At 38.0% G+C, this 23,133-nt stretch overlaps 1 protein-coding gene across 1 annotated transcript in view; it reads right to left on the bottom strand.

The window, feature by feature from the left end:
• Positions 1-1,399: 1,399 nt before the first annotated feature.
• Positions 1,400-23,133, bottom strand: part of rab26 (RAB26, member RAS oncogene family) — an 87,358-nt gene continuing 65,624 nt past the window's right edge. The window contains exons 6-9 of the mRNA XM_084434755.1: positions 7,695-7,760; positions 7,454-7,510; positions 5,748-5,824; positions 1,400-3,620 (exon numbers count right to left, since the gene is read on the bottom strand). Of these exons, the coding sequence (XP_084290881.1) occupies positions 3,518-3,620; positions 5,748-5,824; positions 7,454-7,510; positions 7,695-7,760 (303 nt within the window). The 3' untranslated portion in view covers positions 1,400-3,517. The remainder of the gene's footprint in view (positions 3,621-5,747; positions 5,825-7,453; positions 7,511-7,694; positions 7,761-23,133) is intronic.

Genomic DNA, 23,133 nt, shown 5'->3' with positions numbered 1-23,133 from the left:
ACACTCAACTAACCCATGCCACTCACACACCAGACACACACACACACACACACACACACACACACAACTAACCCATGCCACTCACACACCAGACACACACACACACACACACACACACACACACACACACACACACACACACACACACTCAACTAACCCATGCCACTCACACACACACACTGTCTGGTTCACTATCTTTGTGGGGACTCTCCATAGACGTAATGGTTTTTATACAGTACAAACTGTATATTCTATCCCCTTACACTAACCCTACCCCTAAACCTTCCCATCACACACACACACACACTAACCCTACCCCTAAACCTACCCATCACAGAAAACTTTCTGCATTTTTACATTTTCAAAAATATATAATTTAGTAATTTAGGTGATCTCAGGTTTTACTATCCTTGTGGGGACATTTGGTTCCCACAATGTAATATAAATCAAACGCACACATACACACACACGCACGCATATGCATGCACACACACACACGGTCAGGTGTTGACTTCTATTCATAAGTTTGGGGGTTAATATTTTTACCTGGCTTCTTTATTGGTATAATTATTGCTTCTTCTCATATCTTGTTATGAGGCAGTAGTAATTTTTCAAGACTTTCTTCACTTGTGTGTTTTATCATGCTGTAATATATTTCATCTTTGTCAGAAGCTGTTTTTCTAGATTTCCCCAAGGCTCTAATCAACTTATACAGCCGGAGCAACTTCTCTCTATTTACGGATATGACGACACGCACGGGCGAGTGACGCGTGAACGCAATGTCCCGCTAAAACCATCCCGACCAGTCTACGATATGAACACTTATAACAGGCTTACCATAGCGAACCAGGGTAAGACGAAACATCGATAATGCATTGAATCATTACATTTAGTTAATTTTGAACAAAAAAAAATAAATACAAAATGCACCTTTAACAGAAAACAATACGTTATTTACCATATAGGCTACATAAAAATAAATGTGCTATTTGCTAACCAAATTCCGTACGTTTTATAAATGACTAAAAGGAAGGAACCTGCCAGTGCTGTTCAAGATAGCATGATCTCCTTGTTTATCATATTTAACCTGCTGAAACTGATTATGGGATTTCATAAAATAAGAGTAATTGCTCAGATTAAGTACTTCTGATTGTATTGTTCTCTTCACTGTAATTGGCTTTGGATAAATAAATTAATGTATACTTGATATATCACACTTCTCTCTGTGAAATCTGTTAACAATAAACGCATCATTTAGAAACAGGCAATAATAACTTAAGTATAATAAGGGCATGCTGGAGGAACTTTGGTTTCCATGTTAATTTCGTTAAGGAAGCATAAGCAATATGATATTGTGTCCACGAGGTGGCGCTGTTAGATCATATTAATGAAACTTCAATTCAGAATTCAACTTTATTGTTGGGAATACAATACACCTTACATGAAAACCTTGAAAAAAAACAACAACAACAACGTGGAGGTCAATAGAAAAAAGTTCTGTATATCATTGCTTGTCATTTCTGTGATTTTACCTGTTCATGTCATTTCTTCATACAGAGGGGAAATAAACTGAGTTTATCTTATATACATTAGTTGATTTGTGGTCTAAATTCTCAGAGAAGCTAAAAATGGCACATCAGTACAAATCTTCTGAACCACAAAATATTCATTTCAGGCTAAACGCTGGTCTTTCAGTAGATCCAGATCATATAAAAAATAAGAACAAAAACATAAAAACAACGTGAACAAAAGTGCAAAAGGCATAGTACTCTCCAGGTCAAAACTCGTCAAATGAAAATATTTTTACAGCACGATATAGTAAACGATCTACAGTACGCATAGTATCTTGACATAACATCAAATCGTTAAATTCTGGCACATCCTGAACATCACTTAAAGCAACTAATTTCTAGTTAAAGCTTTCTATATATTTAGCGAACAGGACAAAAATGTAAGGCATTCAACAAAACATCAATCATGTATTATGCAAACTAAGCGCCATATGATATTTTTCATATGTACATTACATACATTCATATTTCCTATTAGTTTGTATTTTATGAAAAGACATTGACAAATAACAATGACGAGAGAATATGGTAGCGCTTTATTTTACAGTCCTATACATGGACTATGTACTTATTACAGTAATTACAATAACTGGGTAATAACTACTAACCGTGAATCTAAACTTAGTTACATTATATTACCAGTACTTTCTAATGTAAGTACACTGTAAGTACACATAAGTTAATGTTAGGTTTAGGGGAAGATTCAAGGTTAGTAGTTATTACTCAGTTATTGTAATTACTGTAATAAGTACATATAGTGCATGCAGAACAGGACTGTACAATAAAGTGCAACTGAGAATATGATTATGTAGCGTGTGTGTGTTTCTGAAAGCGTAAAGAGCCTAATGTGTATATGGATGAGCGCTTCTTTTGACTAACTTCATCAAACTTTACATCCATGTTAAATTTTTTTATTATGTCACATGATCTGTTCATTATGGAAGCTTGTTTCCGCCACAGAATAAAAAATAAATAGGGCTAATTCTGACTTTTTTCTCACAATTCGGACTTTTTGTCTCAGAGTTGTGTGAAATAAAGTCGCAATTGCGTGTTATAAAGTCAGAATTGCGAGAAATAATCTTGCAATTTTTAGAATTGCATGTTTATATCTCACAATTCTGACTTTATAACACGCAATTGGGAAATATAAAGTCAGAATTGTATGATATAAACATGCAATTCTGAGGAAAAACTGTTTTTTAGAATTGGACTTTATAACTCATAATTCAGTTTTGTGAGATAAAAAGTCGCAATTATCTTTTAAAATGTTTTATTCTGTGGCGGAAACAAGCGTCCATCGGTTCATGTCCTCGATGAGTCTTAGAGTAATGTGTGATGGTTCGTACACAAAATAGAGAAAGTCTGATTTAAAACTATGCTTTAAAAACAGAAAGATTAAAAAAAAAATCTGCATAATAAGTAGATAATTTATGCTGAACATAATAAGCAGAGTTCTAAGAGAGAAACAAAACAAGAAAATAATAAAATAACATTCACAAGAAAAGAAAAAAAAGCATATTTTCCCTAATGTAACTGGGCTTTCCCACACATATTTAAATGACTCGTTTTGCACGAATGAGACTGAAAGCACAGTTAGGTCTTTGTTGATTGTGATTATCTCTGCGTTTACCTTATAACACACATCAGAAAGTGAGTGTATGATGGGTTATGAGATCTGCTGAACACATTCACAGCTGCTGGAGGAGGCGGGTCAGAAGAGTCCGAGAGTCTGGCGAAACATCGTTCTTCCCTGCGTTTATCAGGAGAGGAAATATTAGCGCATGTGCGACTGCTTGCGAGCTGTGAAGAGCATGGAGGTCCAAAGAAAGAATACAGCGTTTGAAAATGAAAGTCTCCAGAGACAGAATATCTGACAGCATCCAATGAGTGCGAGAGCAGAGGATGAAAGTGTAAAAACACACACACACACACTGACAGAAGCGGGTTTATGAGCGACAGCATCCGACTCCCTTCATCTCCTTGTTAACAAACTCCTGCAGCTGAAACTTGGGCTCGTTCGGCTCCTTCATCTCCCTGTGCTTCAGATCCCTGAGAGAAACATCACATTCCTCAGGAAAACTCGGGAAAACTCAGCGCCTGCTGTTTATTTGCACACATTTTTAGCACAAGATTCGATGAAGGAATTATGAAAATCTGGTAATGATGCAAACACGCCTACAAATTAAACAAATTACAGCGTGTTATATTCCTCGGATTACTGTGATCTGATGTACTTTACTGGGATTATCCAGACACTTAAATCGGCTGTTTAAACGGGAAAAGCTGCATGTTTTTCTCCAATATTAATCAGTTACTTCTACAACATTAAATGCATCAGGCAAAAAACTGTACATTTTGTGAATAACACACTGTAAAACACGTGTTTGCTCTCAAACAGAATTGAATGCAATAGTGTAAAGCTTTTCTTGCATGTTTATTCTGGCCTTGATGTTATTGTCTGAGATATTTTCCTGAAATCCTGACACACTTTTGCATAAAATCTTGTAAACGTAAAGATAAATCCCGCTAAGCTGTGTGTCTGGAAACATGGTGTTTTGTCCATCCCTGATGAATTAATCCGCCCTTCCCTTCCCGCCTGCTTCCCGAACACACCGGGAAAACAGCACTACATCTGTGAACAAGATCCCTTTAAACACTCATTTACACGGAGAAACTGTGTGTGCACTGAAACTGAATTTAATAGTGCTAGTAAAGCTCTACACAATGCATTACAAAATGTGTCTTCCTTTTGTAGAATATACAGGCACTTATTAACATTAAACATGATGCATATTTACTGTAAGTCACTGCCGATTAACTTTTGCTGTATGTTTACACAAAAACGTTAGTTTTTTTTTTTTTGGATTGTTTGTTTTTGAAAGAAGTCTCTTCTGTTCACCAAGGCTTCAATTATTTGATTTTAAAAATGCATTAAAAACAGTGAAATATTATTAGAATGTAAATCAGCTGTTTTCTATGGGAGCTTGTTTCCGCCAATGAATAATAAATAACTAATAATAATTGCGACTTTTTATCTCACAATTCTGACTTTTTTTCTCATAATTGCGAGATATGAAGTCAGAATTGTGAGAAATAAAGTCGCAATTGCGAGATATAAAGTCAGAATTGCGTGTTATAAAGTCGCAATTCTGAGAAATAAAGTCGCAATTGCAAGATATAAAGTCGCAATTGCGTGTTATAAAGTCAGAATTGTGAGATATAAACTATTCTGAGGTAAAAAAAAAGTCCGTCTTTTTTTTTCCTTAGAATTGGACTTTATATCTCACAATTCTGACTTTATATCTCGCAATTGCGACTTTATTTCTCACAATTCTGACTTAATATCTCACAATTCTGAGAAAAGATGTCAGAATTGCGAGACATAAACTCGCAATTGCATGTTATAAAGTCAGAATTGCGTGAAATAAAGTCGCAATTGCGAGAAAAAAAGTCAATTCTGACTTTATAACACACAATTCTGACTTTATATCTCGCAATTCTGACTTTATATCTCGCAATTCTGACTTTATAACACACAATTCTGACTTTATATCTCGCAATTCTGACTTTATAACACACAATTCTGACTTTATATCTCGCAATTCTGAGAAATAAAGTCAGAATTGCGAAATGTAAACTCGCAATTGTGAGATAAAAAGTCGCAATTATCTTTTCAAATGTTTTATTTTGTGGCGGAAACAAGCTTCCATAGTTTTCTATGTGAATATACAGTAAAGTGTAATATGATGATTTGATGCTCAAGAAACATTTATGATTATTATCAGTGTTGAAAACAGTTGCTGATTCATATTTTTGGTGCCTTGGTGAGCATAAAAGACTTCTTACTTCTTAAAATCTTTATTATTCCAAACTTTACAATGCATTGGCATTGACATAAACTGGTTAAATTGGATTACGGGTGGTTTAATGAATAAGATGCAGCTTATATATATTTAATGAAATATATTGGCTCAAATATATTTAATGAATGTGTTTTCACAGTTATGTTTGAAAATTGTCCTGAGTTTGGAAAGGCATCGCCTGCTACGTGTGTGTACATTTATTAGATGTTGTAAGCAAATCTGAGCATGTTTTCCGCTGCCGATAAGAGTGTGATATTCTCAGCTCTATTAATCATGCACAGATTCTGTTTGGGCCTGAAAGCGAGTGACTTACTTTGCCACAGCAGTGAAGGACAACTCCACATTCAGACCTGATTTAGCACTGGTCTCCATGAAGGGAACGCCATACTCCTTTAGAGAGGAAGAGAACATTTGTCTTATTCTTTACAATATGCAGACACAAATGAACCATGAACATAATGCATATCGCGATCAGTGCTTCAGAATTACTTTAAAATGTCCCTATTGTGCAGGTTTAAAGGTCTCCTTTAAGAGGCTTAAGGCCTCATTATGCTTCTGCGTCAACTCCACGGCGTAGCTACGTCGTCACTCCTACGGCGTCGTGGCTGTTTTATGGTTCTGCGTCGGGTTGCATTGCATCGCGGTGCATTTCACCGCCAGAACGCTAGGTGGGGTGTGGTTCGCGAATCTCTTTGCTAGTTTGTTTTGGTTCCGTGCGCTGGTTCCGCGCGAGCGAAAGAGAGAGAGTGTTGTTGCCCGTCTATGGTTGTTGCAGCTGGAGCTAATCGACGTTGAACAACAAATGTAAATAAACTTTTTTTCAAAACAACCATTGATCTATTAATGTGCAATGAGTAAAAAAGCACGCCAAGAACAAAGGGCAAAGGTTTAAGTATACAATAAAAAAAAAAATAAGAGTAATAGGTACAAGAAACACACAATATAAAACTGAAACACAATATAAGTTAACCGTAATATAAAACATTATCTAAGAAAATGAACTATTTACAAAAGTGCACTGAATCACGAGGATGCCAAATGTTCAGTCTTGCTCTCTGCTCTCATACACCAATCACAGCCCTTGCGGTCTGCGTCGCCTCGACGCGTAGTTACAATTTTTTGGAGGTGCACGTCGAGCTACGGCGGAGGGGTTGGAGAGGGGTTCGCGGCGACGCAGAGGGGTCTGCGGGGGTACGCCGTCGATTCGACGCAGAAGCATAAAACAGGCTTAACATGCATCCAAGGTCAAAAACACATTAATTTTCTCATGAAACACACTCATGATGCAGCATCAGCTCTTTTCTCTCAGTGTCTGAAACGGGTTGATAAAGGATTCAGTCTCTCTAAACCCCGCCTCTCTGAGAGCTGCTCTGCTCTGATTGGTCAGAAAGCAAACGCTCATTATAATACCTGAATCTCAGCTCTTGATCACAGTGATACTAACAGTAACGATGGCGTGGGTTTTACTGTATCAATCTCATCAAAGTGGATTTGCTTTGTCAGCAGAAAACAGCGTCTTCTCGACATGAACAACACGAACCAAACTCTTCCAGTCTCAGATACACTACAGTGTTTGAGGGCGGAGCTAAGAGACACTGTTCAGCCAATCAAGACCAGAGGGCAGGCATTATGCAAATTAGTTACAAGCCTACACAGGTTCAGCTGGAAGTAAGATTGGAAGTGTGTGTATGTATGTGTGTGTGGGTGGGTGTGTGTGTGTGCGTGTGTGTCATATGCATGAGTAATTTAAATGGAATAACCTCTCAAAGACAATAAACGAGGCTAAATAAGGCAAGCGATTTGCATTAATCTAGCCTGCGGTGTAAGTGTGACGGGATTGTGAATGTGACTGAAAAAATGTATGAGTGATGCATAATGTGATGCCAGTTTGATGGTTTCCATTTAAAGGCTGCATTTAGATATTTTCCCTCATTAAAAAGATTTTACAACAAGAAATATTTTTTCTTTTTAAATGTCTACATGACTGTGTAAGTGTGTTTGTGTGTTGATATAACACACCTTGGCCAGTTTCTCACCCTCCTCTCTCTTCACAACCCTTTCATGAGTGGCATCAGCCTGAAAAATCAATCAATAAACAATGCATTATGTATTAGCTTTGATTTCTAATCAATGTTTTCTATATAACTCATTTATGAATTGATGTCATACATGCATGGCACAATCCAAATATAGAAAGGTCATGAGGTTTCGGATCAGGAAACAGTGAAGTATCTATAATATTTCAGTAAACTTTACTCACCTTGTTCCCCAGAAGCATGATCACTACGTTCTGCTGAGCGAACTCATTTATCTCTGTGAGCCAGGCCTGCGGAAAGAGGATTGATTGTATTGTAAATTTACAGGAAATTACCGTAATCTCAGATGCAAGACTTAAATTGTTCTACATCTTGTTTAAGGTCTGGAATTCCTGAGCAAGAAAGAGAAAAGCAATGTTTTCCAGCACAGGAAGAAAGGGCAGGTCATTTCAAGGAGTGTTTAATCAATGAAAACTGCTGGGGTGAGTCTGCAGTCACACTAGAAAAGAGCTAAGAAGGAACAGGGCATTCGGGGAGAGAGAGAGAGAGAGAGAGAGAGAGAGAGAGAGAGAGAGAGAGAGAGAGAGAGAGAGAGAGGAAGAGAGAGAGAGAGAGAGAGAGAGAGGAAGAGAGGGAGGGAGGGAGGGAGAGAGAGAGAGAGAGAGAGAGAGAGAGAGAGAGAGAGAGAGAGAGAGAGAGAGAGAGAGAGAGAGAGAGAGAGAGAGAGAGAGGGGAAGAGAGGGAGGGAGGGAGAGAGAGGGAGAGGCTTTGACTTTAAGATCACTTTGTTTACAAAAACATTAAAGTAAAATTTTTCCATTTTTAGTAAAAAAGAAAACTTTTAAAACCAACTAGAATGAGAGCAATGGATTAAAAAAAACCCCCACAGAATCTCAAGCAAATATAAAATTAGATAATATTTGATACATAAAATAGCAAAAAAAAAGAAAGAAAAAAAAAGATTTCCCCTCTTTTTCTTACATTTCCTCTACTATCAAAACTCACTCATGCATAAATTTGGAGACATCCATCAGTGTCAACAACAGAAAGAGAGAGAGAGAGAGAGAGAGGGAGAGAGAGAGACCTCAGGTTAAAGAAACATGGTGAAGGGTTGGAAACACCCTGAGTCTCATAATCATCTAACATGCACCCCGTAATATTAATTAACTACATGTACTTACTAGTAATAACAGTACAATTAAATTCAATTTAATTAACTCCGCCATGGCCGGTCCCAAGCCCGGATGCGAAAGGAAAGGAGGAGGGTAAATATTTTTTACCCCGTAAAAAACACAGCCGTTACAGAAACATCAACAAGAACATCAAAAGACACCAAGGCCCCGGGGACGGCTAGATCCCCCGCCGGAGAACCTGTGACGCCTGATAGTGAAAGCCTCCTGGAAGCTAACTCTTCCTGGAAGAAAACTCAAGACTACGATGTTTCAGGGAGTTCAGAAACAGTGACACTGATGTAGAGAATGACTCCCGCTGGAGGGACTTTGTGCTTTTGCAACTTTGCAGAGATTTTTCATGCTCAAACAGCAACATTAGACACTAAAGAAAGATGAACATGCAAAAAAGCAATAGGTCCTCTTTAAGCATGCGTCCGAAATCACATAATGTAGACATCATTATACTGAAATTTACTGTGAAAAACCTGTGTTGCATGTAGTGTGAATGTGTGTAGTGCAAAAAGAAATTGGACATACTACATCCGCCATGTTGTCACTGTCATGTGACCGACGACCATCTTGTCTACCAGGACCACAACTACCATCAGGAAAATGAAACGTCCGCACCATGTTCAAAGCGGGAAAGACGGCACAAGTAGCAGCCGAGATGAGGAGCTGCAACCTAACGATGTTGGGAATCAGCGAGTCCAGATGGAGACCCGGCACCGGAGAGCTAGTGCTGTTCTCAGGACATGAAGCCAACGCTGCGCCTCACACCCATGGAGTAGCCCTGATGCTGTCCAAGACTGCGGCAGCACATGGACCACGGATCCTAGCAGCTTCCTTCAGAACCAGGATGAGGGGAATCGATATGGATGTCATCCAGTGCTTCGCTCCAACGAACGACAGCGACGAAGAAGATAAAGAGGACTTCTACAGCAGACTGCTCGCCATCGTCCAGAACCGTCCGAACAGAAACATCATCATAGTTATGAGCAACTTCAATGCACAGATCGGCAGCGACAACAGAGGATACGAGGAGATCATGGGACAGCAAGGTATTGGCGTAATGACCGACAATGGAGAGAGGTTCATCTTTCAAAGCGAAAACACAAGACGGCAAACGAGGGCAGTGGAACGGGAGGGGAAAACGCATCGGTCTCGAGGCGCGTTTTAGTTGAACTTATTTTAACTTGAGTGCTGCGTTTTGAGAATGCTGTGTCATGCGCGAGACGCGAGCACAACAGTTAAACACGAGTAGTGCGTTCACACTGAAAAACAATGGAAAAGTAGCAGAGTGGAATGGTTGACGTTCTGTGTGAACAGCCCCTATGCCGATGAATGCTTTAATCAATACATCTATATTTAGTATTTTTCACATGCATTAAATGAGTGTCAAATCAGTTCTGAGATGCTGGTCCTCAACCAGTGTCACGTCACTCACTCCATGCGAGATCGGCTTATTGCCTTATGATATATCAATTTCTTTTAGAGTCATAAAACCCTATTCGAAAACATATAAAAACGAAATAATCTGTAGAGTAATTTTATAAAGGTTGAAGGTGTTCTTAAAAAACAGCTTGAAAAACCAAAAATTATTTAAAAGTCGTGTCATCTTAAATTCCAATGTAGTGAAACAGCTGTCGTCAGGGGGTGCTGCAGCACTCTCAGCACCCCTAGTTCCCGAGGCCATGGGTGTCACCAGATTTGTCAACAGAGAACCAGATAGACCATGTGTATATTGGGAGGATGTTCAGACGGTCACTTCAAGAAGTGAGAGTGAGACGATGAGCAGACGTCGCCATCATCTTTTGGTTGCCCGATTGAGACTGAAGCTGAAGAGACACTGTACAGCCGAGACCCGCCGACCACGATTCAACACCTCACCCTTGAAGGACACAACGAAGCTACAAGAGTTCAAGATCACACTCACAAACAAATTTGAAGTCTTGAAGGAACTGATTGAGGTTGAGAGCCTAGAAGAGAAGTGGCAAGAGGTGAAGACAACAGTTGTATCAACACGTCAGGAAGTTCTGGGCCCAAAGAAACACAATCACAAGGAGTGGCTTTCAACAGAGACTCTGAAGAAAATAGAGGAAAGAAAAAGGAAGAAATCAATAGCCATCAACAGCCGTACAAGAGCAGGAAAGGTCAGGGCACAGAGGGAATACATACAGAAGCTAACAGAAGCATAAAGGAGAGCATAAAAGCAGACAAGAAGAACTATGTGGAGTCCTTGGCCGAGGAAGCAGAAACATCAGCCCACAAGGGGAACATGAGGGACCTGCACAGCACCATCAAGAAGCTGTCCGGCAAGTTCAATAAGCCTGAGAGACCAGTGAAGAGCAAAGATGGGCAGACCATACCCGAGGAGGAAGGACAGAAGAGAAGATGGGTAGAGTACTTTGAGGAGTTGTTAAACAGACCAGCGTCACAAGACCCACCTGATATACGGACAGCGACCTGCCAATCAACTGCAACCCGCCCATGAAAGAAGAGATCCACATGACTATCCAGCGGCTGAAGAACGGAAAGTCTGCAGGACCTGATGGCATTCCAGCAGAGGCGCTGAAGGCCGATGTGGAGACCAGCGTGGAGATGTTCCACCCACTTTTCCAAGAAATCTGGAAAAAGGAGCAAGTACCGCTAGATTGGAAGGAAGGTTACCTTGTTAAAATTCCAAAGAAAGGAGACCTCAGCTGCTGCTCCAACTACAGAGGAATTACACTGCTGCCCATCCCAAGCAAAGTATTCAACTGGGTGATCCTCAACAGGTTGAAAGAGACAGTAGACCCTCGGCTTAGAGATGAACAAGCTGGTTTCCGCAAAGATAGGTCTTGTTCCGACCAGATCGAAGACAGTCACTCGAAGAGAACACACCTCTCTATGTCAACTTCATTGACTACAAGTAAGCATTTGACAGCGTGGAGAGGCAGACACTCTGGAAGCTTCTACGACATTATGAAGTACCCATAAAGATCACCGATATCTCACACGGCGGACTGTCCTGCAGAGTGATCCACGGCACACAAGCCACGGACAACTTCCAAGTGCGGACTGGCGTAAGACAGGGGTGCCTGCTTTCTCCTGTCCTGTTTCTGCTTACCATAGACATGAGGACATCAACAGATCAGAGAAGGGACGGTATTCAGTGGACCCTATGGAAACAGCTAGACGACCTCGACTTCTCCGATGACCTTGCACTTCTCTCGCACACCCAGCAAAAGATCCAGGAGAAGATCAACACTGTGGCAGAGAACTCCATATGCATTGGGCTGAACATCCAACAAAGGGAAGACCAAGGTCCTCAAGGTCAACGCAGCCAACACAGCACCCATCAAGCTGGAAGACGAAGCGCTGGAGGAGGTGGAGAGTTTCACCTACCTCGGCAGCATCGTTGACAAGCAGGGAGGTACCGATGCAGACGTACGAGTGCGTATCGGCAAGACAAGAACAGCTTTCCAGCAGCCGAAGAAGGTATGGGACTCCAGTGCCCTGACCATCCACTCCAAGATCAAACTCTCCAATCCCATCGTGAAGCCAATACTCCAGAAACATGAAGAACAACAGCCTCAACCATGAAGAGAATCCAGACGTTCATCAACACCTGCCTCAGGCGAATCCTACGAATCAGATGGCCAGTTACCATCAGTAACAGGGAACTGTGGGAGAGAACCAGACAGCAGCCTGTAGAGAGAGAAATCCTCCAAAGAAGATGGCGCTGGATTGGCCATACCCTCCGGAAACCTGCTAACAGCATCCCCAGACAGGCGCTCACCAGGAACCCTCCAGGCAAGAGAAAAAGAGGCGAAACACCTAGAGACGAGACTCGGAGGCAGAATCCAAGAAAATGGGACTGTCATGGGGACAACTGGAGAAGCTGGCCCAGGACCGGAACTGTTGGAGAGCTCTTGTTGATGGCCTATGACCCAAACGGGACTAGAGGCGAATGATGATGATGACTTACTAGTAATAACAGTAAATTAGGCATAATTATAAGTAACTAACCCTAATCCTAACCCTATAGTAAGTACATGTAGTTAATTAATATTACTCAGTACAATGTACAATGTGTGTACGTAAATATATATATATATATATACACACATCTGTCAATGCGTCTCTTATAAACTTAAAAGGGTTGAAAAGACTTTATTATCGGCTGGTTATAGAATAAATAAATAAAGGACATGCAGATCTTCAAGCTCTGCAACAAGTGTTTTCACAGCATGAGCTTTTCATTCACGCATGTTTGTGACAATGCAGAAGACAAAGAAGATCTGTCTCATGATTCTGCCGGATCCGCTGGTTCTGTTTGATCTCGATCTTGATCTCGATCCCTTCGGTCTAAATGTGTCTCTCTCTCACAGACTGTGGAAATGGGTCTCTCTCTCCACATCTCTGAAACTCACTCAGCCTCATTTGCATTTGAAAAGCGTAACAGTGTTATTTAGCAAAGCCTTGTACTAAATCAGTGCATGAGTTTATTTCCTCCCGGGCCTGAAGCAAGCGAACGAGAGTCGTTTGATCCCTCGACTATGTGTGTTTCATGTTCTGCTTTCAACTACAACCAACAGCAGTCCACAGATACGCTTGATTTTCTTCCATATAGCCCAAAATATATTTATTAATTACGGCTAAAAGGATTCTTATGTTTGATTTGTGTTATTGTGTCTAAAAGGGACACGGCACATTTCGAGAGTCTTCTGGCCTACAGTACGGCACCGGCCGAATGTCATTTCACAGAAACATTGCAGTTGTTTTGTTTTCGTAGTTAAAGCACATTATTTTTATGTTCTGATTACATTATGCACCTTAAATGCAGTGCAATTCTCTTCAGATAAAAGAGTCACCAAATACATAAATGTAAATGTATTTTTATAGTTTGAAGAACATTTTTAAAATGTTATGCTGTGATGGAAACCAAAATGAAGGGCTTGAAATGAACTATGAGATCATGAAATCAGAGTAAATATCACTTTTTTTATCACAAATGCAAATGTGTTTTTTTAATATTACAGTAGCTGTGCTTTGTAGAACATTTTTTAAACTTTGTGCTTTGACGGTACCAGGTGTGTGTGTGTGTGTGTGTGTGTGTTTTAAACAAAAGCAACACTGTTTCATCTCATATTAAGTTATTTCCCTTCACAACTTTGGTAATAACTTGAAAACTCACAGGAGATGCAAAAGTGGTCAAACCCTCCAAATCCCGGATAAATGAACCTTCTGTAAAATCATATCAGGAAAATAAATAGTGCAAACAGTTACAAATGAGCCGATGTGTCCTGTGACAGAAATAGCAGCAAAGACACAATTTCAAATCATATAGTTTTTGAATAAACACTAAATTTCAGCCAATGCTATAAAGTATAAACTATATCATCTTTGGCTCAGGAGAATAGAAGTCTCCATTTGATATGATCTTATCTCATTTCTGTTGAGACGTAAGAGTCTTTTTTGTGCAAATAATTAGTGGTAAAGAAATGCATGTCAGAGTATGAGAACTATTCTAGCAATAGTAATAAAGGTGGATGCTTCTCAATGTAAACTTGTGGAGAATCAGATATTAATCAACTCATTCACAGCAGCATTTATCAAAGTTATTCTGTATGTTCATGTTATTAGAAAAGAATGTGAGAAATTATGTTTCTCATTGCATTTTGTGGTTGCCATACGCAAGGTTGGGTCACGAATGTTTTTCTGTTTTCGTCTGACGCACTGGCATTGTGTGTGTTTGAACAGTCCTGTTCACACAAGTAGCACAGCCAAGTCAATCTGCTGAACAACAGTCTCCACAAAACACTCGTGATGAAGCTTTACAAGCTCCACTGTTCACATGTGCATGAGAGAGAAGCTATTTCTGATTCCATTCCACTCATTCCAGCCGATATTAAAGCAATATTTACTACTTATGTTTGTTTTTACCTTTATATGACAGAATGGGAAATGATAGGAAACTAAAATGTAGCTCAAACAGTAATATGGGTGCTAACAATACCAAGGTCATGAGTTTGAGTGGAAAATGCATGCACTGAAACAATGCGAACCTTGAATGCAACGTAAGCCACTTTGGATAAAAGCATCCGGCGAATGCGAAATGCTAAAAACTTTGAAGACTGGAAATTTAGTTGGGAATTTTGAACAACTTTTCTTTGATGAATACAGACAGAACAACTATTAGAAATTGATGCTCAGAGTATTTCCTATGCAATGTTTGATTTCAAAGACTGGAGACTGGAGACTCCAGTCTGGAGACTCCAGTCTTTGAAATCAAACATTGTCTCCAGTCTTTGAAATCAAACATTGTCTCCAGTCTCCAGTCTTTGAAATCAAACATCATCTCGAGTCTCCAGTCTCCAGTCTTTGAAATCAAACATTATCTCGAGTCTCCAGTCTTTGAAATCAAACATTATCTTGAGTCTCCAGTCTTTGAAATCAAACATTGTCTCCAGTCTCCAGTCTTTGAAATCAAACATCATCTCGAGTCTCCAGTCTCCAGTCTTTGAAATCAAACATTGTCTCCAGTCTTTGAAATCAAACATTGTCTCCAGTCTCCAGTCTTTGAAATCAAACATCATCTCGAGTCTCCAGTCTTTGAAATCAAACATTGTCTCCAGTCTTTGAAATCAAACATTGTCTCCAGTCTTTGAAATCAAACATTGTCTCCAGTCTCCAGTCTTTGAAATCAAACATTGTCTCCAGTCTCCAGTCTTTGAAATCAAACATTGTCTCCAGTCTTTGAAATCAAACATTGTCTCCAGTCTTTGAAATCAAACATTGTCTCCAGTCTTTGAAATCAAACATTGTCTCCAGTCTCCAGTCTTTGAAATCAAACATTGTCTCCAGTCTTTGAAATCAAACATTGTCTCCAGTCTCCAGTCTTTGAAATCAAACATCATCTCGAGTCTCCAGTCTCCAGTCTTTGAAATCAAACATTGTCTCCAGTCTTTGAAATCAAACATTGTCTCCAGTCTTTGAAATCAAACATTGTCTCCAGTCTTTGAAATCAAACATTGTCTCCAGTCTCCAGTCTTTGAAATCAAACATTGTCTCCAGTCTTTGAAATCAAACATTGTCTCCAGTCTTTGAAATCAAACATTGTCTCCAGTCTCCAGTCTTTGAAATCAAACATTGTCTCCAGTCTTTGAAATCAAACATTGTCTCCAGTCTCCAGTCTTTGAAATCAAACATCATCTCGAGTCTCCAGTCTCCAGTCTTTGAAATCAAACATTGTCTCCAGTCTTTGAAATCAAACATTGTCTCCAGTCTTTGAAATCAAACATTGTCTCCAGTTTCCAACATTGTCTCCAGTTTCCAGTCTTTGAAATCAAACATTGTCTCCAGTCTTTGAAATCAAACATCATCTCGAGTCTCCAGTCTCCAGTCTCCAGTCTTTGAAATCAAACAGAGTCTCCAGTCTCCAGTCTCCAAAATGATTTAATCCTGGAGGCAAGTTGAAGTGAACCCAAATGCAACTTTAATTAACAAAACATGATCAAACATTTGGAGACTGGAGACTGGAGACTGGAGACTGGAGACTGGAGACGAGACTCGAGACTGGCCAGTCTCCAGTCTCCAGTCTCAAGTCATGATCAAATGTTGATCATTTTTTGTTAATTAAAGTTGCATTTGGGTTCACTTCAACTTGCCTCCAGGATTAAATCATTACAATGAGCTATTCAACCGCATGCCTTCTTCTTCTAAACCAATTCAAAACGCATGCACTGAAAAAATGCAAACCTTGAATGCAATGTAAATCACTTTGTATAAAAGCATCTGTCGAATGCATAAATGTGAAATGCTCAAAACTTTGACGACCACTATAGTTGCAAATGATGTCTTTTCTTTGATATCGCATAAATGTCGACAGCACAGCTATTATAAAATGATGCTCAAACCCTCAAATTATTTCCTATGCAATGTATGATTTCAAAGTGTAGCATTTTTATGTAAAACAGTAATTTAATGATACTGAGAGTGATTTCAACTACAACACAATATAACTACACTATAAATATCCAGTTAAATTATGCACTGAAAAAATGCAAACCTTGAATCCAATGTAAATCACTTCGGATAAAAGCAGAATGCATAATGCATAAATGTGAAATGCTCAAAACCTTGACGACCTCTATGGAATATTTGGTCTTTTCTTTGATATTGCATAAAAACAGACAGCACAGATTATAAAATGATGCTCACGGCGTCAGAGAGACTGACTTTAAAACGATTTAATTGAGTCGTTGTGCGAGTGTTTCAGCGGTGTGACAGATGAGGATGAGCGTATCAGGAATCTTTATCGTAATGGAGGCAGACGCCGCTTCGCCACACTAACCAAGAGTGATAAATGACACGTATTTACAATAAAACATGACAAGAATATAAATGGAGGGAAAAGAGAATGTGGCAAGCATTCAGAAAGCGTTTTAAACAGACGATGAAAGGGAGGATAATGTGAAGTTAATCAAAGTAAATGGAGATAAACACGACTGAGAAGAAGAAACAATTAAATAGAATTAATTTAACGTTTAAAGATGTTATACCAGGAGCGACGGAACAAGTGAAATGAATAAGAGAAAGAAGACAGAAGGAGCGAATGATGAACACCAGGCTCAGACCAGGGACCTGAAGATATATTCATCTTATTTAGCAACGCAGACGGTAAGTAATGAAAGCAGTTTGTCACGCTGTAAAGATACTCATTATTTTAAGAAGTTCAACTACAGTAAAGCTAGGAAAGGTGCACTAATGTTCCTTAAGAGAGGAATATCAGAGCAGAATATCTCAGGTTAAAAAATTATATCCAGTTAAATTATGGTAAAAAAAAAAAAAAAACAGATATAAGAAGCAAAAAAATTGAATATAATCAGATGTAATGTGTCGCGAGGGACATCTAAGGAATATCCTTTTACTGTTTTTGACTATATTATATGGCAATCTAAAGTATTTACTTCCAAAAACAATACATTTTACAGAACTTTACAGTAAAATTATATGAAATGCAATTTTAAAACATTTATAATTTACAAAACTTTTCACGGTATATGGTAAATCAATCAATAGGTTTTTACTGTTGCACTTTTCCAGGAGACTGTAAGAATTACAAACATAGTTTTACAGTGTAGAGCAAAAATAAGTGTTAACTAAATATATTGCTAGAAAACAATCCTCCAGGGGCTTGATGGCACAGAGACTCTCACACAGATATTCTTGCCAGTCAGATCGTTCTAATCTTGCTAATTTACTATGCAACGGTTAATTTAAAAGTGATTTTTAATGAAGAAAAAAAAAAGTTAGCTGTTTGCAAACTTTAACCTCCAAAACTAAACTAAACTAAACTAAACTAAATGCATGCATTGAAAATGTAAACCATGCAATCTGACTTACACTGAAAAGTCACTTTGGATAAAAGCATCTGCCAAATGCATATCTGTAAATGTAAAATGCTAAAAACTTTGAAGATCACTAGTGTTGGACATTTATAGCTGGAAAAAATAAAACAACACAAATAAAAACGGTGACAGCATTAAAACAATTTTACACTAAATGCAACAAAATAAAACTAGAACAAAAATGTTTTAACTAATATTTTTATCTCATGTTTTTGAGAGATTTTGATCAGCGAAGTCAGGTCGTTCTGATCTATTAAATATATATTTCCTATGCAATGTTTGATATGAAAGAGCAGCATTTTAATGTAAAACAGCTGTGAGCGTAAACAAAACAAAACAAAAATTGCATTGCAAAATTGCAATAAATAAATAAATAAAAATAAGAGGACAACTTTGCTTAGAGAGCCTAAGACTGTCCCAGATCCAGAATACTCCTAATAACAGCTGTTTCTGTGATATCTGTCAGGTATTATGACATTTTGTTCCCCCGAAACTGTTTACAGTGTAATTTTGTCAGATACAAGTTCAGTGTTTTGTTCTTCCCTCATATTTAAAATGTAAAAAAAATATATACAATATTTTCCTCATATTTTGATGGTTTAATCTAATTTGTAGGGTCATTAAAACCAATTATACTACAGGGCTGCTGAATACTTGAATCTGATTGATTGATGAACATTCTAAGGTGTGCAGTTATATTCAGGGAAACTCACGGCTAAAGTAGTTCCGGCAGGTTTCGACCGCATTACAGCTGCATATCACTACGCCAAATGATTTCAGTTATTTTCAGACGAACCAAAACCCACAACGCCACTGACCACGCAAATACAGTAAACAATAGGGTAAAAACAACAAATTATTTAAACTTTTTCATGTTAATATGTACGGAAAGCACATACTCTCTTTCTCCTGCTCAAACACACACACACACACACACAGTACAGACACACACTCACACAGAAACGTGTTGTCAGCGCTGCTCTGATGATTTTATCAGTAAAATAGTTCAACAACTTAAAAGCTACATGACATTTCTCACTAGCGAGGAAATAACGGTGTTGTTCTTGAAGCAGATCAACTTACAGTTTCACTATTAGAGACGCTGATGCCGAACACTGTTGAGAGACACAGACTCGTTATCTCTCTCTCTCTCTCTCTCTCTAATAACTGCTATCAATGGCTCAAGCCTCCGTTACTAACTCTAAAATGATGCTTTGAAATTACGTGGGATTAGATGCACAAATTAGTCCTGCACACGAGAGTTTTAAGGACAAACACCTTACAAACGTCTTGAAAAACATCATCTGAACAATGTTTTGAGGTGTGCTTACCGTAAACGGTCCAGTCCATTGAATTACTAGAAAATTATTCGGTGTGACGGCATTACCACCTCGTGTGTGCATTATTTTCTAATAATTCAACAGCCCGTCGTCAATTATTAAAGGGGTGGTATAATGCCCTTTTCACAAGATGTAAAATAAGTCTCTGATGTCCCCAGAGTGTGTGTGTGAAGTTTTAGCTCAAAATACCCCACAGATATTTTTATATAGCATGTTAAAATTGTCACTTTTTGAGGGTGAGCAAAAACACACCGTTTTGTGTCTGTTCCTTTAAATGCAAATGAGCTGCTGCTCCCGGCACAGGGGGCGGAGCTTCAAGAGCTTGTGTTCTTTTACCTCACACACACATGCACTGAACATTTCAATAACGTTTAGCCTTTTATGTTCAAACCGGAGTCAGACAATGATGGAGAGACTCGAGAAGAAGTGACAACATGTAGAAGCAACAGGACATTTCTGAATGGAGAGTTGATGAATTTATGAAGCTGATGTGTAGTTATCTTCTAGTCACTGATTAGCATATTCTCTCAAGATAATCTATAAATCGTGTTCCGGGGGCGGGGTTTATGTAAATTCTAGGGTTGGTGATGTCACTAACCCGGAAGGAATGTGGTGTAGTCTCTACCAGCCGTTTGTTGTAGTCCTTAAAAAGCGATTTCTTTAAAAGCAAATATCTCCCTTTGCTTTGAACTTTGAGCGTTGTAACTTTGCAGATGTTGTTTATGCTCAAAGAGCAACATTACACACTAACTACAGTTAGAAAAGTCAAATCATAATCAACCACCTCTTTAATGCATGCACATCACTATCGGCCTCTACTGTACATGCATGAGCTGTGATGACCCGTTCATCAGTCAAGAATAAAGAGGAAAGACCACCTCCACGTCCACCTCTGAGTCCACAGTCATCTCTGCGTCTGCTCATGCGTTCGGCTCTGACTGCGGGGAAGACTCGAGTAACTCACACACACTCTCTCCCATACGTGTCACACACACTCTACGACCTCCATCTGCTCTATTCTCCCAGTCTCAGGGTTTTGTCCAGGATTCAAGGTTTCTGCTGGGTCTCCTGATGGTTTGGATCAGTGTTCTTCTGTATATGTGAGTGGAGAGACTGTATTTTCCTCTCCTCATCTTCAATCTATTTGCTCTGAAGGGTTTCATCTCTTGCTTTCACTCACTGTTACATGAAACCTCGCTCTGAGTTTGATCCATAGTGACATTTACGGCCAGTTAGAGCTTTGTTTGTCCACCCACCCACACACACACACACACACACACACACACACACACACACACACACACACACACACACACACACACACACACACACACACACACACACACACACACACACACACACACACACACCTTCACTCTTTTTATTTGCATTTATTCATCTTTTTTGTGTTTCTGAAAGGGTCTCTTCTGCTCACCTAAGCTTCATTTATTTGATCAAAAATACAGTAAAAACAGTCAAATATTATTATAATGTAATCATCTGTTTTCTATGTGAATATACAGTAAAGTGTAATTTATTCCTGTGATCAAAGCTGAATTTTCAGCATCATTACTCCAGTCTTCAGAGTCACATGATCCTTCAGAAATCATTCTAATATGATGATTTGATGCTCAAGAAACATTTATGATTATTATCAATGTTGAAAATAGTTCATGTTTCTGTGGAAATTGTGATGCATTTTATTTTTCAGGATTCTTTGATGAATAGAAAGTTCAAAAGAACAGCATTTATTTGTTATTATAACATTATAAATGTCTTTACTGTCACTTTTGATTAATTTGAATATTAATAAAATCTATATAAATATCTGACTGACCCTAAACTTTTGAACAGGGGTGTTTTCATATTTCATTTTAATATTGATAGATTTTTGTCCATTTTACTCTCACAAAAATGCCATAGAACTTTTGCTCAATCTGTAACAAACCAAATTTTAATTAAATGGAAGGTTTTAAAATTTGTAAACACATTAATACCTCAAAATATTTAAATGACTATCAAAATAACAAAAGAAAACATTGTTAGTGCATTATTAATTATATACATTAATAATGACCATATTTTCGTTAACAGGGTCTTTTAATTTAAAGCATTTGATGTTGATTAGATTAGACTCTCAACATTATTATTTTTTGATCACTCATATTTCACAAATTCCACATTTCTGTCACTCTTAGCTAAGACTGTAGTTTATTAATGTGTTTATTGTTGCTTCTGACATGCATTTGCATTATAGGCCGTGTTAAGCTTGTGAAAATCGAAGCAAGAGATAGTATTCCATAGATATTATAAGTAACTTTGCAACTACATGTAAACTAGCAATCATTAGAGTATTAGTAGACTGTTAGGTTAGGGTTCAGGTTAGTAGAATAAGTTGACCTGTAGTTGCAAATTTACTTAATAGAATAACTAAAGAGGACTGTTGAATTAAAGTGTTACCAAAAACCCAAACTTTCAAAAAACCTTCTTCTATTTAACATGATCAAACTTTACGAACTCACACACCGCTCGCATACTCTCATTAGGAGGATTCGGATAAACCATCATTCATACCATCAGACTAATTTGTATCTTCGCCCTTCCACACCCACACAATCCCATAACCCCTTTCTGAATTAGCCTGCACACACATATTGTTGTAATATAATATGCTGGAAATGAATATATTGTTATGAGATAACCTTTGTGCGAGACAGGATGAGGAACAGCAGTGAAGTGAAGCAGAGGTTGTGTGGTTACTGTGTTTAATGGCTCTACTGTAATCATCAGAGTTATTCACACACAATCGTGCGGATGATTACACACATCTGAGACTGATCCAGGAACAGTTTCAACAGCTGAGGAACACCAGACTTCTCCGTTACAACGCAGCCAGGAGGACTCATGTGCTGGAGAAACTAATCATAACTTTGTACCAAGACAGGCATGAAGAAATTATTAAAAATGTGTGTATGTGAGATGAATCAATCAAACCATATAAAATCTCAATCATAATCTATGTTATTATAGGCTATTAGTCAAATACACTGTATAGAAAATTGTATTACAGATTTATTTATGCACTAAATACTCAAAGCTTGATTTACACACTAAGATTTTGCTTTTGAAACCTATAAATAGTATTTTTTTTAAATAGAAATCTTTTGTAACATCCTAAATCTCTTTACTGTCACTTCTGATAATTTTTTTTGTGTTCTTGCTGAATAAAAGTATTAATTTCTTCAAAAATATTTAAATATCTTATTGTTCCTAAACGTTTGAGGTTTATATAATTATCATGTTGATTCAGTTTTTGGTAACTTCTATGCCGTATACATTTTACTCACAAATGTAAATCTCTAACAAACCAAACTTTAATCAATAAATTTGTCAATAAATTTGTTAACAAATAAATTTGTATAAATGCATCTCAGAATATATAAATGACTATCAAAATAACAAAAGAAAAATTTGTATAATACATATTAATATCTCAGAATATATACAGTAAATGACTATCAAAATAACAAAAGAAAATATTGCTAGTGCATTATTAATATTTTGCATCTTATTTTCATCAACATTTAATTTAATTATGTGTACCAAGGCTGCATTTATTTGATCATTGAGTAATGTCATGAAATATTATTACAATTTAAAGTAATTGCTTTCTATTTTAATATAATTAAAAATGTAATTTATTCCTGTGATGCAAAGCTGAATTTTCAGCAGCTCAAAATATACTTATTATTACTATCA

This window comes from Rutilus rutilus (genome assembly GCF_951802725.1).
Source record: "Rutilus rutilus genome assembly, chromosome: 16".
Lineage (NCBI taxonomy): Eukaryota > Metazoa > Chordata > Actinopteri > Cypriniformes > Leuciscidae > Rutilus > Rutilus rutilus.
This window is presented reverse-complemented; position numbering and strand designations above follow the sequence as displayed.